The 18890-nt window shown below is 42.5% G+C and overlaps 1 protein-coding gene across 26 annotated transcripts in view; it reads right to left on the bottom strand.

Annotated features, from left to right (window-relative positions):
- nrxn3a (neurexin 3a) overlaps nucleotides 1-18890 on the bottom strand; it is a 444245-nt gene that overhangs the window by 177861 nt on the left and 247494 nt on the right. Inside the window, exon 1 of one of the 26 annotated variants that reach the window (XM_055863855.1) lies at nucleotides 4770-6023. The exons of 24 other annotated variants lie outside the window; for them this stretch is intronic. In XM_055863855.1, coding sequence (XP_055719830.1) covers nucleotides 4770-5073 — 304 coding nt within the window. In that variant the 5' untranslated portion in view covers nucleotides 5074-6023. Of the gene's footprint in view, nucleotides 1-4769; nucleotides 6024-18890 lie in introns of those variants that run through there. One more of the 26 variants, XM_055863856.1, reaches the window with a different exon arrangement.

Consider the following 18890-nt stretch of genomic DNA (forward strand, 5'->3'; position numbering starts at 1 on the left):
CTGGCCTGTCGCCTTTGTCTTTCTACAGGTCGTTATCCCCTTTACGCATCATGCCTTCCCAGTCACAGCAAACTCTATGCTCTCTTATTAAAGAGGTGGGAGAACAGGAGGCTGATTAGTCACATACACTCACACACGCGCACACACATGCAAGCATGCTCGCAGGCAGGTACACACACATACACAAGCATCACAAACACACTCATGTTGCTGGGGTGCCGCGCCAATGTCCGATGGTTTGTTGCATTGTGTTCTGGCGCCTTAAATAAGTCACAGCTCTGAATCACAGGGCGAAAGGAAAGGGGATATCAGAGCTGGACGTCTACAGGCTATATATTTGCTGTGCCTCTCCTCATTCAGATGGAAACAGCTCTGCCATACATTCCCAATGTATGATATAATACACAGGATAGAACATTACAATAGGACAGAACATTGCCATTTAAATAAAAGGCTTTAAGATCAATAGCTAATAGAATAAGGCACCAATGTTGAAATATGAATAGAAAACATAGATGAAAGAATAGGAATTAGTGATATAAAAACAGAATGGTTCAAATAGTGTTTCACAGTAACAAAGCCCCTTAATATAATTCAAAATGACCCACAATATGAATAAAAAGAGTTACGAAATCACAGATATAAATCCGAACCACATTCTCATTTAGTATTTTAATAGAATAGTAAAATCCTATCTTAAAAAGGACGTTCAATGAAAAAACAATGTAACCTACCGTAGGCTCAATGAATGAGCCAATTATTCAAATGGCTATTGAATCTGATACAATTGAAGTCAGAAGTTTACATACGCGTTAGCCAAATACATTTCAACTCAGTTTTTCACAATTCCTGACATTTAATCTTAGTAAAAATTCCCTGTTTTAGGTCAGTTAGGATCATCACTTTATTTTAAGAATGTGAAATGTCAGAATAATAGTAGAGAGAATAATTCATTTCAGCTTTTATTTCTTTCATCACATTCCCAGTGGGTCAGAAGTGTACATACATTCAATTAGTATTTGGTAGCAATGCCTTAACATTGTTAACATCCTTAAGCCATTTTGCCACAACTTTGGAAGTATGCTTGGGGTCATTGTCCATTTGGAAGACCCATTTGTGACCACGCTTTAACTTCCTGACTGATGTCTTGAGATGTTGCTTCAATATATCGACATAAATTTCCACCCTCATGATGACATCTATTTTGTGAAGTGCATCAGTCCCTCCTGCAGCAAAGCACCCCCACAACATGATGCTGCCACTCCCATGCTTCACGATTGGGATGGTGTTCTTCGGCTTGCAAGCATCCCTATATTTCCTCCAAACACAACGATGGTCATTATGGCCAAACAGTTCTATTTTTGTTTCATCAGACCAGAAGACATTTCTCCAAAAAGTATGATCTTTTTCCCCATGTGCTGTTGCAAACCGTAGTCTGGCTTTTTTATGGCGGTTTTGGAGCAGTGGCTTCTTCCTTGCTGAGCGGCCTTTCAGGTTATGTCGATTAAGGACTCGTTTTACTGTGGATATAGATACTTTTGTACCTGTTTCCTCCAGCATCTTCAAAAGTTCCTTTGCTGTTGTTCTGGGATTGATTTGCACTTTTCACACCAAAGTACGTTCATCTCTAGGAGAAAGAACGCATCTCCTTCCTGAGCGGTATGACGGCTGCGTGGTCCCATGGTGTTTATACCTGCATACGGTTGTTTGTACAGATGAATGTGGTACCTTCAGGCGTTTGGAAGGATTAACCAGACTTGTGGAGGTGTACAATTTTTTTCCTGAGGTCTTGGTTGATTTCTTTTCATTTTCCCATGATGTCAAGCAAAGAGACACTGAGTTTGAAGGTAGGCCTTGAAATACATCCACAGGTACATTTACATTTAAGTCATTTAGCAGACGCTCTTATCCAGAGTGACTTAGAAATTGGAAAGTTCATACATATTCATCCTGGTCCCCCCGTGGGAATTGAACCCTGGTCCCCCCGTGGGAATTGAACCCACAATCCTGGCGTTGCAAGCGCCATGCTCTACCAACTGAGCCACACGGGACCGTTGTTACACCACCAATTGACTCAAATTATGTCAATTAGCCTATCAGAAACTTCTAAAGCCATGACATCATTTTCTGGAATTTTCCAAGATGTTTCAAGACACACTCAACTTAGTGTATGTAAACCTCTGACCCACTGGAATTGTGTTACAGTGAATAATAAGTGAAATAATCTGCCTGTAAACAATTGTTGGGAAAATTACTTGTGTCATGCACAAAGTAGATGTCCTGTTCGCCCACCTCATGAAAAATGTGTTTTACTGTCTCCAACCTAAGTGTATGTAAACTTCAGACTTCAACTGTACATGAATAGACAAAAACACACCCACACATATTTCATACTGAATCTCCATACCTGAATCACAGGGCATAAGGAAAGGGGACATCAGGGCTGCGCGTCGTACAGGCTAAATATTTGCTGTGCCTCCCCTGTCAGAAGATGAAAACTAAACTGAACCAACGGTAGCTAGCCAACGGACACTGAACGCTAGCAAGGCGCTAACATTAGCCTGCTAGCAAAATAGCTTCGTCATATTACTTCAGGAAGACAAACTTATAACATGAAATCCTGACTGATATTGTATGAGTAAAGTACAATGTTTAACATTGGTTACTATGTCCATTTAGTGAATTTTATAAAATAAAAATGGGAGGGCGGGAGAGAACACAGCCTACCTCTTTCAGATGGAAACAGCCCCGAACGAGCTCACGCGCGCAGCGCTGACGTCACACACAGAGCCCAACAAAATACCAGGAGATTCAACCAAAAACAAATGAGGAAAACTGGTGATTTGGTGAATATTCATCACAGTTTACTAACTCCTGTTACACTCACACAGGTGAACACATGCATACTCTTAGAAAAAGGGTTCCAAATGGGTTCTTCAGTTGTCCACATAGGAGAACCCAGGAAGAACCCTTTTTGGTTCCAGGTAGAACCCCTTTGTGTTCAATGTAGAAAGGGTTCTACATGGAACCCAAAAGCGTTCTACCTGGAACCAAAAAGGTTTAATTAATCAAAGGGTTCTCCTATGGGGCCATCCGAAGAACCCTTTAGGGTTCTATATAGCACCTTTTTTAGCACCTTCGCGAGCATCACACACAACAAGCTCGTCAGATGCTGTAGAAAACCCCAGCAGAAGTTTCTCAGAGGTGAGAAGACAATCGTTTTCTCCTCCTCCTCTTTCATTGCAACACACCTTTGCCGGTACTCCCTGTATAGAGCCTCGCTATTGTTCTTTTACTGCTGCTCTTTAATTATTTCTTACTTTTTTTCTTATTTTTTTAGGTATTTTTCTTAAAACTGCATTGTAAGTTTTTAGAAAGTAAGCATTTCACTGTTGTATTCGGCGCATGTGACAAATAAAATGTGATTTGAGTATTTTTCTCTTATTGTAATGAGCTGGGCTAAGACAGTCCAAAGTCGCCAGCACTACACAGCGTGCCATGCCTCAACACTCTAAAGCTAAGCCCGAGCCCACCTCCCGTCTCACCTAAGGACTTTGCTGAATTTGTAATTAAAATGTTGCTGAACGCAGGCTTCCACACTCAGCTACTGCTGCCTCGCGAAAAACAAACAAGTGTTGTTGGGGGTAGAAGCGACTGAGTAATGTGCTAAGGATTTTAGAAAAGGGGAGAAACTGATTTTAAATAAAAGATGTCCAAACATTTTTAGGATAAAAAAATGGCCTAGCCAGCCAAGACAATGAAGAGGTTTGAGGAGGAGGCGTAATTGATCAAGCGTTGGAGGTCAGATGATGAGAGCGAGAGGGCTAGAGAGAGAGAGAGGGCTAAAGAGAAAGAGGGCGAGAGAGAGATGTAGCTTCAGGCAATGGAATGTCCCAGATGAACTGCCTTGGATCTTGGGGTTTGAGTTTTTCTCACATACCTTGTGAGGGGGGGGGGGGGGGGGGGGGGTTCTACAAGTGACTTCAGCTATCGTACAAGTAAAAAAAATTGTTATACGGATAAAAAAGTTATTGTCTAGCCCTGCACACACACACACACAAATTCAGAATATACCCTTCTTCCCCAGTCAGCATTTTGCTGTAATGGAATAACTGCTGTGGCGCTGTCGGAGAAGGGTGCAGAGCTCCCCTATAATTGCAAAATAGCTGCACACTTATAAGTTCCCACACGCTCCCACCAAAACACACCAGCACTATACAGCCCATTAATTAAATATTATCAGAGGACCAATAGAGCCCTGTTGACACCCTTCTCTCTCCCTCTCTTCCCTCCTCTCCAAACTCACCCCCTTTTCCCCCTTTCTTTCTTCTCATCCCCCTTTCCCCAGCGGATGGCTCCACCACAGCGCTATTACTGCCAATCAACTAATGCACCTGATGGCTTTGAAGAAGACTCTCTACAATTAGCAGCTATTAGCACGGGGTCCCTAATCCGAGCCAGCAACATGGCAAAGCACAGGAGAGAGGGGAGGAGTGTTGGTCTTTTCCGCTGTACAGTTTTATCTCGTCTTTTTCTCTTTTGACCCTGTGTTTGCTTCTCTTGCTTTATGTCCTTTTCCCTTCAATAAATTCTATTAAGTGCTGCTTTAAGATTGCGGTTTACGCAGAGAGAGATGAATGAATAGTCTACTCATAAGGGAATTGCGTTCGTGGTTGCTTAAGGCTAGGGTAAAGAAATTAAGGTTCGAGTTTAGGGTTAGGGGTTTAGGTTTTAAGAACAAGTTCATTTAGGTCAAAAGTGTAACTCACCATGGCCACCCCTTAGCGAGGCTGGCGAGCGGTAGATAGAGATGGGTGCAGATGAGTGATGCCGCGTCCCGTGGAGGTGATGCTCCGGGTGGGTATAGGACGTAGCCTGCTCCTGAGGTCCGGCGGCAGCCACGCTGTTATCCTGCCTCCCCCTGGGAGAAGAGCTCCACACAGACCCAGCTATACATCCCAGAGTCAGAGACCACATCCAGGGGCTCAGGCGCAGGCGGAGGGGACTGGGGTTGTGGTACATACCCCCTTCCCCGGAGCCCCGCGACAGCGCGAAACCGGCGGGACGAAGCATGATCCAAGCCCGAAGGACTGACAACAGATGTACGGCACGGGGGAAACTCTACTGAGACCAGGCTCATGATGGACACATCCCCATACTAGGACCACTACGAACCCACGTCCACCTGGTTTAGCTCCTGTACCCGTATGCAGGTCCGGCTTCAGTTTCAGCTAAACCCACAGCACCTCACCTCAGAGTCGTTCCGGGGGAGAGGATTCAGAGGATCTCTTTGCTTTTACACCCCTTACACTGACGTTGTGCCCTGACTGAAAGCAATCGGAGGTTTCAATCTCCTACAGAATTTCCCAGACGAACAGCAAACTTAAGCTCAAACTAGAGAGCTATTCACATGTTCTAAATTGTCCAAGGGGAAAGAAACATTGGGTGTCTCTTTCGCGCTCTCACAATCTTCACGCGCTTTGCCACTTTGCCCTGAAGGTAAAGCAAAATAAGTGTTTTCTCTTTCTCGCGCTTCTCTTTTCCTCGAAGGAAGGGACATAGAATGACTTTCTTTCTCTCCCTCTCTGGACCTTTGTGCGTCGTCGTGTACAGCTCCTGCTGCTCTTCTGGCTGAGAGCGTATCTCCTGCGCTCGTTCACTCGCTCGCTTGCTCACTCTCTCGCTCTCTGTTGTGGCGCACTCTGCGTGTGTCTCGAGCAGCTATCAGTCGCACATGGCAGAGCGCCGCTTGTCCCTCCCTCTCTCACGCTCTCTCTATAACTCTCTCACACACACACACACACACACACGCACACACACACGCACGCACAATCAGCACAGACGAAGAGGAAAAATATAACCACCTGGTTTATCACCACTCATCCACATCCGTATAGAAGAAGCAACCACTGTTTTGAAAACAAAACATCACATCTATCACCTAACATAAATACCACTTCCTCACTGTTCGCTCTGTGGTTCTGTGGCGCACTGGTCCACTGTAGCGCTCCAAAGGTGCTGCAGTATAGACACCATGGGCAGAAAATAAATCCCCTTTCTTTTCTCTTCTCTCCTGTGTGTCTCAGTGTCTCATACTCCTCTCTGGGAGGGAGGAGGGGGGGGGGGGGGGGGGGGTCCTGGTGATTCCACTCACCCCCTCTGTCTCAGGCTCAGCACCTGAACACAGCCTCCTGCTCTGAAAGAGAGAAGAAGGGATCCTAATCGGATCCTTCACTGGATACAGCAGGCAACACCACTGAGAGCATGAGTGAGAGAAGGGAGGTGCACAGGCAGATGGAGTGAGAGGAGGGGAGAGAGAGAGAGAGAGAGAGAGAGAGAGAGAGAGAGAGAGAGAGAGAGAGAGAGAGAGAGAGAGAGAGAGAGAGAGAGAGAGAGGGGGGGGGGGAGGCTCAGGTGAATCAACGCAGTGGGAATGGGATGGGAGGGTTCAAGAGGGTGGGTGGGGGGTGCAAAAGGAGAAAAAACAAAATGGGCCAGCTTAATGCAAATCCTCATAGAAAGCAGAGGAGGGGTGGAGGGGACTGCTGCAGAGCAGGGCAACTAGCGATGTTCAGGGGAGGGAGACAGAGTGAGAGGGAAAGAGATATGGAGAGAGAGAGGAGTGAGACAACGTGGGAGAGAGGAGGATAAGAGAGAAAAAAGAGAGGGAGGAATAGAGCGAGACTACTGGAAAAGCGGTAGAGAAAGAGAGAGAGATAGGTAAAAGAGAGAGAGAGAGAAGTAAAAGCTGAGTGTGGATATGCGCTGCCAGCTCGGCCATCGACAGAATCGGAATCAAATCGCTGTCTCCAGCCACGTCCCGCGCGATGGCAAACCAAAACTGACAAGGGAATATTCTAATGGAAAAGCTTTTGATCCTCCCTGCTTTTCCGCAGTTCTGTTCCCCTCTGATCGCATTAGGAAACCAGCGGCTCCCACCACGCTTCCCAAAATAGGAAATTAGGGAACACTAACGAGCTTAAGGTGCATGAGAACCACTGATGTTTCCACCCGTAATAGAACAAGGCTCTCGGAATCAAATTGGGACAATGCATTCGGTGCTATTTCCAACCATCCATTCGTGACTTTACCAAAGGAACTATTGGGAAGTGTAATGTTGATGCATGACATGGGAAATCAGATTAGGTCCTGGAACTACGTTTTTAATGTATGCTTGTACCCACGATGATCTAATTCTCTTCATTTTTACATTTCAAAAATACATTTAACTAAGACCTGACACATGCATTGTAGTCTATGCATAATTCAGACATTTCTTGCATTTCAAAATAAAATAGCTTTACAAACAAAATGCCAGGGAGTTCAGACCTCCTCTGTTAATCTATGGTTCTATCAGGCAGAATTAGAATACTGTGTGTGTGTGTGTGTGTGTGTGTGTGTGTGTGTGTGTGTGTGTGTGTGTGTGTGTGTGTGTGTGTGTGTGTGTGTGTGTGTGTGTGTGTGTGTGTGTGTGTGTGTGTGTGTGTGTGTGTGTGTGTGTGTGTGTATTAGCGTGTGTGTATTAGCGTACATGTACAGTACCTATCTATTCATGGGCCAATGTGGAGCGCTGGCTGCATGCAAATCTCGGCTTAATGGACATTCAAATTCCCGAGGAGGAACTCCTGGTCTTTGGCTCTGGGTTTGATTATCTCTGTCTGTGCTCTACATCTCAAACAGAGAACTAGTCCACTATCGGGAATATCAAGAGTGCTCTGAGTAATGTCTACTCTTTCCTCTCCTCCCTTTGTATTCAATGAGAGTCAATATTAAACTATTACCAGAAACTGTCAAGGTCCAGTGATTGCTTGGTGCTCCTCTAGCCCAGTGTTTCTCAACTCCTCGAGTACCCCCAACAGTTCTGTTGTAGCCTCGGACAAACTCACTACTTCAACTCATTGAGGGCTTAATAATTAGTTGACATGTTGTCCGGAGCTACAACAAAAATGTGCAGTGTTGGGGTTCTCGATGGACTGGAGTTTGGAAACATTGTTATAGACAGCCAATTGACTCCATATTGCTCAGATGAAAAGCAGGTTTCCAATATGTGTTGCTACCTGCTTATGGAGTCTCTTCATAACTTCATACTAACCCTACGTGATAACAATTATTCATGCAGGTCCTCATAAAGAGAGTAGAAAGAAACGAAAGAAGAGAAATTGCATGTGTAAAGGGGGTTGAAAACCAATAACTGTGGAGGTGAAGTATCAAGAAAAAAAACCCTCAGAGCTGGAAAGGTGCTCGTTTATCACAACTGCTATTTTTCTGTCCCATTAAATTCAGACACAACTCTTTTGTCGAATACATTTGGCCGAAGGCAATACTAGAGGACAGGTTTTTCCAATGGTGGTACACAGAGAGGATATTTTGGGGGGGTTTGTTTATAATGAGTCGAAAACATGATTTATGTATCACAATGATAATCATGGAAATGATTGTCATTTCAGCTAGTGCATACAATCTACTAATGGAACATATAAATCAATCATTTGCATCCAGTGGTACAAATAGCTTTAATGTAGCTAGCATGAATATGTTCTTCTCATCCATCAACCATTTTCTTTATATGGTATATACGTTATACACTCAATATGCAACATATACATCTTTTTTTCTATCTCTCTGACAAACATGTAGAAACAGACACACAAAATGTCAGTTTATTTGCAGTTTTTAAATAACTAATTGAATTTGTCCAACTCATCATAGATAAGCGCAGAAAATGTGGTAATTAACTACAATGACCAGAATCCATTGCACCTACAGCTGCCTGTGGGCCAGCAGACAATATGGAGAGGAAGAGCGATACAGAGACACGAGAGGGCTAGAGAGCAGTTGTATCCCTGAAATTTCTAGGTTTGACATATGATATTACTACACTGATTCCACAATTGAAAGTTAGTATATCATAAATCTCTTCCTTTTATTAGGAACATTTTTCATACACAAATCAAAATGTATGAAGAAAAAGCCCCTTTTCTTAATTTCTTTGAATCTGATTTGGAAAACTACTTAGAGTCATTAAATCGTATACAGAACAAAATGTCTAAAAAAATGTATTCGCTACATGTGTGTATTTCAATTGATAAAATGTGGATTTGTGTTTTTTACTTTTTTTCTCCTCTTATTTCTTTGTGGAATCCCTCTGGCTGTTATGTTAATGTTTTGCATGTTACTGTTTAATAAAATAAAATTAAAAATATCTTCCGGTCTAGAAGCATGATTTCAACTGCTCCTACAGTCTTGCTTCGGTACTGCAGTTTAACATACACCTGGCCCAGAAAGACAATTTCCATAGACCGCCACATAGAGGAGTCAGATTAGAAAATTCCTAATAAGACACTTTAGTCGTCACCTTTGTGCAGAAAACATCGCTGAGGCCGATTGTTTTCTAGCACTCACAGCCGAAGTTATTAACATTTTACATTTATCCAATGTCTGCCATGTTTTTTTCCTGACATGATGACGTCGGCGCGGCTTGAGCTGCTCCCTGTGCATGCGCAATGAGTGCTAATGCGCATGTGATGTTGGTCCATAAATCAGCGTATGCGAACGTGAGTTGATTACCTTGAAACCAACAGTCAGATTATCTTGGACGCAGTCTCCAGTTCTTTATACCTCAGTGATCTCTCCATAACAATACATCTAATTGATAGATGATAGTTGATAGTTGTTATTTAGCCGGGTTAAAAGTATGCCTTATCTACTTTGAAGAACTACTGAAATAGTGATTTTGTCAGACAGCAGGCAGCTAGCCAGCTAGGCTAGCCTACCAGCCTGAAGGATGCCTCTTTTTTTTTTTTTTCCGTTATTTTACCAGGTAAGTTGACTGAGAACACGTTCTCATTTGCAGCAACAACCTGGGGAATAGTTACAGGGGAGAGGAGGGGGATGAATGAGCCAATTGTAAACTGGGGATTATTAGGTGACCATGATGGTTTGAGGGCCAGATTGGTAATTTAGCCAGGACACCGGGGTTAACACCCCTACTCTTACGATAAGTGCAATGGGATCTTTAATGACCTCAGAGAGTCAGGACACCCGTTTAACGTCCCATCCGAAAGACGGCACCCTATACAGGACAGTGTCCCCAATCACTGCCCTGGGGCATTGGGATATTTTTTTAGACCAGAGGAAAGAGTGCCTCCTACTGGCCCTCTAACACCACTTCCAGCAGCATCTGGTCTCCCATCCAGGGACTGACCAGGACCAACCCTGCTTAGCTTCAGAAGCAAGCCAGCAGTGGTATGCAGGGTGGTATGCTGCTGGCATTTTGGGGAGCACAGAGATACTGTAGCTGGCTGGCTGGCTGGCTGCTACTACTACCTGAGCGGAGACGAGATGATGACTTGGAATTAAATAATAAGTCATCAAATAACATAAAAAGTGATATACACAATAACTGAAATATTTGACTAAAGTCAAATAATGGTTTATATGGTTTAATAATAAGTGATAAGCAGTACATGGGCAACAACTACCATCATTGGGGTTTTATTAATGAAATAATAAAGACATCATACTAAAAACAAATATGTAATATACACAACCAAAATATTAGAATTTTTTAAAAAGTAATGAGAATAAAGATGGTTAGAGCCTAATAAGTGATACAGTAGTAATGGGAAGTCACTACCATCAATTGTTCTATTCTGTGTTGTTACAGCATTGAACCATCATAATGCATTTACCATTAAAAAACAACGAATCTAAAATAAAATTTCTAAAAGTGATTCTTATTCAAAAACCGAAAAGAAACCAACCTCAAAAAACACTATTCGCTCAGCACTAACACACACACACACACACACACACACACACACACACACACACACACACACACACACACACACACACACACACACACACACACACACACACACACACACACACACACACACACACACACACACACACACACACACACACACACACACACACACTTCTCATGTCATAGCAGGACACTTCACATCTCAAGTGACAACAGTAGTTAGTCAGTCACTACACACACACACAAACACCTAAACGAGTGTGGCTAAGGCCTTCCTGCCAAACCTACCACCCAGCTTGCAATGTACCTCTGACAGGAACTGTCACCATCTCGCTCCCCTCAATGCAATCCACCAGTAATTGTAGGGAAACACATGAATCACTTTAAATGTAGTCATGAAATATTAAACAACCCTAGCCAAACAGTGACTTATCCAGGTAACAAAACAGTTTGACCACTTTTCATATTGTCACTGGCAGAAGCACAGGTTTGGAGACTAAATATAGCATAACATTAATTCTACTTTCTCTGTTAATGTGCAGGAATCTGCAAAGACAGTTCAAAATACTATTACCAAGTCCTAAAGACATACGTTTCATGATGTCATGGGAAAGACATCATATTCCGGTTGCTTAGAATACGTTTACAAACCATCCAATTACATCCAGCATATAACCTAACCATGACGTCACAAAGTACATTGTAATGACATCCCTGAAACCAATGTTGCCTTCTGGGGAAGTGCTATGTCAGATGTGACGGCGTTAAGCAGATAAAACATGCGTCTCCTCGTGAATGGAGAGAGGAGATGGACGTGGTAAGGGCTGGAGAGACTGATCTGTATGCATGAGAGACTGTTTGCTTCAGCTGGCCTGTCTTTGGTTTTGTTTTGCGCCTGAGGGGAAAGACTGGCATTTGAACTGCATGCTGGATACATTACAGGAGAGCGCTATGGTCAGCAGCAGACACCGCTCCCAGTTTCACACCGTGTCAATCTCTTGACTACAAAGTCCGCTCTATGGAAAGGAGACAGAGCGTGTGAATGGCAGACTACATTTATGACTACATTTTTTGACTGACCTACATGTTCTTAAACTCTGTCCACTAAAGTTGATAGCACAAGCAGTAGTTATGGCTCAGTGCAGTCAAATGTATTTTTCCCCCTTGTGTTTGGTATCATATTGTACAACAGCTGATACATTTGATCAGTGTTATTTCCTGATAGTTGTTGGTTGAAAATGCAATCTACACAGGACGTTCTAATCTGCAGGTTTGCATGGGCGTGAGTTTCGGCTTTTCATGGTGGCATCACTATGCAGTAAATTGTAAAAAACTGAAATACCTTATGTACATAAGTATTAAGACCTTTAGCTATGAAACTAAATTGAGCTCAGGTGCATCCATTGATCATCCTTGGGATGTTCAAACAACTTGATTGGAGTCCACCTATGGTTAATTCAATTGATTGGACATGAGTTGGAAAGGGACACACCTGTCTACATAGGTCCCACAGTTGACAGTGCATGTCAGAGCAAAACCCAAGCCATGTGGTCGAAGGAATTGTCCATAGAATTGCAAGACAAGATTGTGTCAAGGCACAGATCTGGGGAAGGGTACAAAAACATTTCCCCAGCATTGAAGGTCCCCAAGAACACAGTGACCTCCATCATTCTTAGAGCATGAGAAACAAGATTGTCTGGTCTGATGAAACCAAGATTTAACTATTTAGCCTGAATGCCAAGCGTCACGTCTAGAGGAAACCTGGCACCATCCCTACGGGGAAGCATGGTGGTGGCAGCATCATGTTGTGGGATGTTTTTCAGCGGCAGGGACGGGAGACTAGTCAGGTTCGAGGGAAAGATGAACGGAGAAATGTACAGAGATCCTTGATGAAAATCTGCTCCAGAGTGCTGAGAACCTCAGACTGGGGCGGAGGTTCACCTTCCAACAGAACAACATTAAGCACACAGCCAAGACAACACAGGAGTGGCTTCGGGACAAGTTTCTGAATGACCTTGAGTCGCCCAGCTAGAGCTCGGACTTGAGCTCCTCATCCAACCTGACAGAGTTTGAGAGGATCTACAGAGAAGAATGGGAGAAACTCCCCAAATACAGGTGTGCCAAGCTTGTAGTGTCATACCCAAGAAGACTTGAGGCTGTAATCGCTGTCAAAGGTGCTTCAACAAAGTACTGAGTAAAGTGTCCGAATACGTACGTAAATTCGTTTTTTTGCTTTGTCATTATGGGGTATTGTTTGTCGATTGAGTGAAAACAATATTTAATACATTTTAGAATAAGGCTGTAACGTAACAAAATGTGGAAAAAGTCAAAGGGTTTGAATACTTCCCGAATGCACTGTATACCGCTCCCACAGTCCTTGCAAAATTCTTGCTTGAGAAATAGTTTTTAGCTAAAAAAGCAATTTTTTTTTACAGTAAGGTACTTAATTGACACCCAGAAATGTTTCATATTGATATAAGCATGGCTGCATTGGGCCTTTAAATATGTAGTATAACTAACCTTGGTGTGCTCCAAAGATAATGTCTTGTTTCATTGGGGAAAGGGATAGAACCGACCTTGGTTGAATTAGATGATGCAAACCAGAAGCAACACTAGTTAATTCCAATATTTACACGTTTCTATCAAATATTTTAATTAATATGCGTTCGTTTTTTATGCGTGTACATGCATGAACGTTTTTGTTTGTGTTTATGTATATGCGTGTGTGTCCATGCATGCATTCAGATTTGTGCGTTTGTCTATGTAGATATAACTACAGTATGTTATCTATATGTTATGCACATAAATACATCTTGGCTGACACTACTGCTGAATCCATCACCGGCCAGTGTACTTTATTAACAGTTGAGCCAATAAGGGGAATTACAACAAATCAATAGGAGACAGCCTGCTTATCACTAAAGGAAGGCTTGAGTGCCTTGATCATAGAAGAGGAGCGGTCAAGGAGGATCGTTAGCTCAAAGACCGGCGTGTTTGTTCACTGCTCACACAGGCAAACACGCGTACGCAAGCGTCACACACACACCTGCTTCCCCCGTCATCGCCGTGTGTGCAGAGTATGTAGAAAAAGACATACATTATACTGTAGGTCTACTGCTATTTCTTCACAGTCCAGCCAATAACTTAGACCCTGCTGAATGTTAGAACATCCTGACAATGTTCATTTCCACTGACCCTCTGTTCCCTGCCTCTGTCGGTCTGCCTAGTCGATCACAGTGTTCATAATGAGAAGTGAATATGGCAGTGACAGTATGCAGATCTGTGAGCAACTAATAGAAGCCATGTGTCCTGGTAGGAGAGAAATGACAGTGTCGCACCGGCTGCAAAGCCTATCATCATTTAAGGTCATCGCACAGGACATCATCTGATTCCTACAACACCATGATTCAAGAAGGAATGCATGTCACTTTTCAGAATATTTGGAATATAGAATTTGGAATGTAAGAACGTAGATTTTAGAATACAGGACATTGATTGTGGACTTTAACTGTTTTAAATCAGGGGAAACAGGGATTTATTGTGTTAATGAACCAATTTGAATGAATTCCATTCAGGCTTTCGTTATTATCACATGTATTTATTAAAAAAACATCATTTCTTACCTTGCCATTGTCAGGACCTAATTCTCTATGCCTCCACTTTCTTGTTTACTTCTTTGCATCTATGTCTCCCCTTCATATGTTTCATTTGGTTTGATCCACATGTTTCCCCAATACTTCCTCTATTCTGGAATGTGTTTTTTTGAGGGTGTGGGCTCTGCTTGATGGATGTGAATTACACAAATACTATTAAACATCAATAGACCACAACGCGTACCTAATTCAAATCTATTGATGTTAGTGTCTTTGAGTATAAAACAACTAAGATAGAGCTGCTGTAGAAATCTACCTGAGGATTTCATTGTACTGTATTCTAGTCTAGGTTTGGGCTTGGGTATACATCCACTTGCTTAATGGGTAAAAAAAAGAGTTCAAGTCTAACATTTTTATTGTTGTTTTTTTTGCTCTAAAAGCAGCAAACATAATCACCCTCTCGCATATGCATGCTCCAATCTCTCCAGTACTTATTATTTTACTGTGTAACAGACAGAATTATGCCAAACTTGTTTCCTGGGACCAAAAAAAGACCATAAAAGAAAATGACTTAGCGGATGATTGCCTTCAGTGTTTTCCACCTGCTTAAAAGGCAATCGTGTTGGTGATATATCCCCTGCTCTGCAATGCTATGCTTCCAGGCAGGTGTTCTGACGATTTGACTAAAAGAAAACAGATGAAAATTAATCTTCAGGAGAAGTGCATTCAGGAGTAATGGGCGGGCTTTATAACTAAACTGGTTAATCAATTTTCCACCTCACTGAGGCAGGAGCGTTCTCCGAACATTTTTCTCATCGAAATCATATCAGGACGAGAGTTGCAAAAAATGAACACAATCATATTTTTTTTCCTTCATTATTGCTCTGTTTCAACGTGTAGGGACATTATTTTCAGGACGGAAATACCGTATGAGACAGTATATATTTTTTCTTGCGTATAATATGCCTCTGTGGAACAGTAGGTCTTAACAGAGTTCAGACAAAATTACATCATCTTACATTACACATCATGTACACTACCGTTCAAAACTTTGGTCACTTAGAAATGTCCTTGTTTTTTTTTTAAAAAGCTATTTTTTTTGGTCCATTAAAATAACATCAAATTGATCAGAAATACAGTGTAGGCATTGTTAATGTTGTAAATGACTTGTGGCTGGAAACGGCTGATTTTTAATGGTATATCTATAGAGGCGAACACAGGCCCATTATCAGCAACCATCACTCCTGTGTTCCAATGGCACGTTGTGTTAGCTAATCTAAGTTTATAATTTTAAAAGGCTAATTGATCATTAGAAAACCCTTTTGCAATATGTTTGCACAGCTGAAAATGGTTGTTCTGATTAAAAAAGCAATAACACTGGCCTTCTTTAGACTAGTTCAGTATCGAGAGCATCAGCATTTGTGGGTTCGATTACAGGCTCAAAATGGCCAGAAACAAAGGACTTTCTTCTGATAATCATCAGTCTATTCTTGTTCTTAGAAATGAAGGCTATTCCATTCGAGAAATTGCCAAGAAACTGGTACAACGCTGTGTACTACTCCCTTCACAGAACAGCGCAAACTGTCTCTAACCAGAATAGAAAGAGGAGTGGGAGGCCACGGTGCACAACTGAGCAAGAGGACAAGTACATTAGAGTGTCTAGTTTGAGAAACAGATGCCTCACAAGTCCTCAACTGGCAGCTTAATTAAATAGTACCCACAAAACACCAGTCTCAACGTTAACAGTGAAGAGGCGACTCTGGAATGCTGGCCTTCTAGGCAGAGTTCTTCTGTCCAGTGTCTGTGCCAGCATCCTGGAGTCGCATCTTCACTGTTGACGTTGAGACTGGTGTTTTGCGGGTAATAATTAATTAAGCTGCCAGCTGAGGACTTGGGAGGTGTCTGTTTCTCAAACTAGACACAAAAGAAGGACATTTCTAAGTTACCCCAATCTTTTGAACGGTAGTTTATATTCAGACCAATTGACTTTTTCCACATTTTGTTACGTTACAGCCTCATTCTTAAATGGATTTAATAACTAGAAATCCTCAGCAATCTACACACAATACCCCATAATGACAAAGCAAAAACAAGTTTGTAGAAATGTTTGCAAATATATTCAAAATAAAAAACAGAAATACCTTATTTACATAAGTATTCAGACCCTTTGCAATGAGACTCAAAATTGAGCTCAGGTGTATCCTGTTTCCATTGATGATTCTTGAGATGTTTCTACATCTTGATTGGAGTCCACCTGTGGTAAATTCGATTGATTGGACATGATTTGGAAAGGCACACACCTGTTCATATAAGGTCCCACAGTTGACAGTGCATGTCAGACCAACAACTAAGCCATGAGGTCGAATGAATTGTCCGTAGAGCTGCGAGACAGGATTTTGTCGAGGCACAGATCTGGGAAAGGGTACCAAAACAGTTCTGCAGCAATGAAGGTCCCCGAGAACACAGTGGCCTCCATAATTCTTAAATGGAAGAAGTTTGGAACCACCAAGACTCTTCCTAGATCTGGCCACCCGGCCAAACTGAGCAGTCGGGGTAGAGAAGGGACTTGGTCAGGGAGGTGACCAAGAACCAGATGGTCACTCTGACAGAGCTCTAGAGTTCCTCTGTGGAGATGGGAGAACCTTCCAAAAGCACTCCAACAATCAGGCCTCTATGGTAGTGGCCAGATGTAAGCCAATTCTCAGTAAAAGGCACATGACAGCCCGCTTGGAGTTTTCCAAAAGGCACCTAAAGACACTCAGACCATGAGAAACAAGATTCTCTGGTCTGGTGAAACCAAGATTGAACTCTTTGGCCTGAATGCCAAGCTTCACGTTTGGAGGAAACCTGGCACCATCCCTACAATGAAGCATGGCGGTGGCAGCATCATGTTGTGGAGAGGACCCCAGACTGGGGAGAATGTTCAGCTTCCAACAGGACAATGACCCTAAGCACACAGCCAAGACAACACTGACAACAGTGGCTTCGGGACAAGTCTTTGAATGTCCTTGAGTGGCCCAGTCAGAGCATGGACATGAACACGATCGAACATCTCTGGAGGGACCTGAAAATAGCTGTGCAGCAACGTTCCCCATCCAACCTGACAGAACTTGAGAGGATCTGCAGAGAAGAATGGGAGAAACTCCCCAAATACAGGTGTGCCAAGCTTGTAGCGTCATACCCAAGAATAATCGAGGCTGTAATTGATGCCAACGGTGCTTCAACAAAGTACTGAGTAAAGGGTCTGAATACTTCTGTAAATGTGATATCAGTTTTTTATTTGTAATACATTTGCAAAAATGTCTAAAAACCTATTTTTGCTTTGCCATTATGGGGTATTGTGTGTAGATTGATGAGGGTGGGAAACTATTTCATCAATATTAGAATAAGGCTGTAACGTAACAAAATGTGGAAAAATGAATGGGGTCTGAATACTTTCCGGCACTGTACGGTATTGATCAGTGAGGATTGGATTTGCGCTGACAAGAGTCTCTCTCTGTTTTACAACGTCTGTGTGGCTGTGGATTTACAATGATAGGGTGGGACTTTTTAAAATCAATCTGATTGACAGGAGCGTGTAAGGGAAGGGTTGCACTAACCGAACAATGATACGCTTCAAACCGATCAAGTTTTTGTACCTCATAAAAAATGACAACCACGTTCCTTCAGTCTGCCTCTGTGCCCAAACCCTGGCAACAGCATCGAGAACTTGGCACTATAACGTTCTACAGTATCTGCAAAAAGATGATTTTGAGATAAGTGGCTTTAAAGTTCCAAACCCTCATTGGTTTGAATGGTGTCAGCAATTTTGATCTTGTATTCTTTTGAACTTAACAACATGAATTGGGGGTATTTAGAGTACTATATAGGTAGACAAAATTGAACAGAACAAGGCTATATCATTAACTCAATTTTGACAAAAATGCTGATAGAACCTTACAGTCCAAAGCTATCGAGCTCCGAAATCCAATTTGAGGCTGCGATGACGTCTCTTGTCACGCTGCTTCCTCAGAAGTTGAGCAATTTGACCTGATCAAAAGCGGGGAGACAAGTATAAACAAGAAATAATTTCTAATTTGCAGTTATCACTCTCCCAGTGTTGCCGATTGCCAATTGTGCAAGGGACTCTTCCTGTTTAGGTCTGATGCTGCTCCTCTCTCTCTTTGTTGAGGTTTCTGTCAGCAAGACGGCATTTGGAAGAAAGGAAAAAAAGAAAGAAAGTTAAGAACATGAATCAAAGGGAAGCAGGAAGTTTGTCGGTGATGGTGCGACAGGCTGATACAATTATCAGCTGTGTGCAATGCTCTGAGAAGCACGTAACCACGGGAACACTAATTAGCATTCTGTTTGTGAAGTTCCCCCGGCTTCCGCTCAGCATCTAATTGAAGCGCTCAACGATCATTATTAATTTGTGTCTAATTGGGGTTGTTACATATTGATTTTGGGGAGAAAACATCTCAATAACAGAGGAGAAGTCTGGAGTTCATCGTAGATGCTGCCGGATGCTCGGAAGGCGAGGAAAGGAC

This window comes from Salvelinus fontinalis, chromosome 15 (genome assembly GCF_029448725.1).
Source record: "Salvelinus fontinalis isolate EN_2023a chromosome 15, ASM2944872v1, whole genome shotgun sequence".
NCBI classification, from domain to species: domain Eukaryota; kingdom Metazoa; phylum Chordata; class Actinopteri; order Salmoniformes; family Salmonidae; genus Salvelinus; species Salvelinus fontinalis.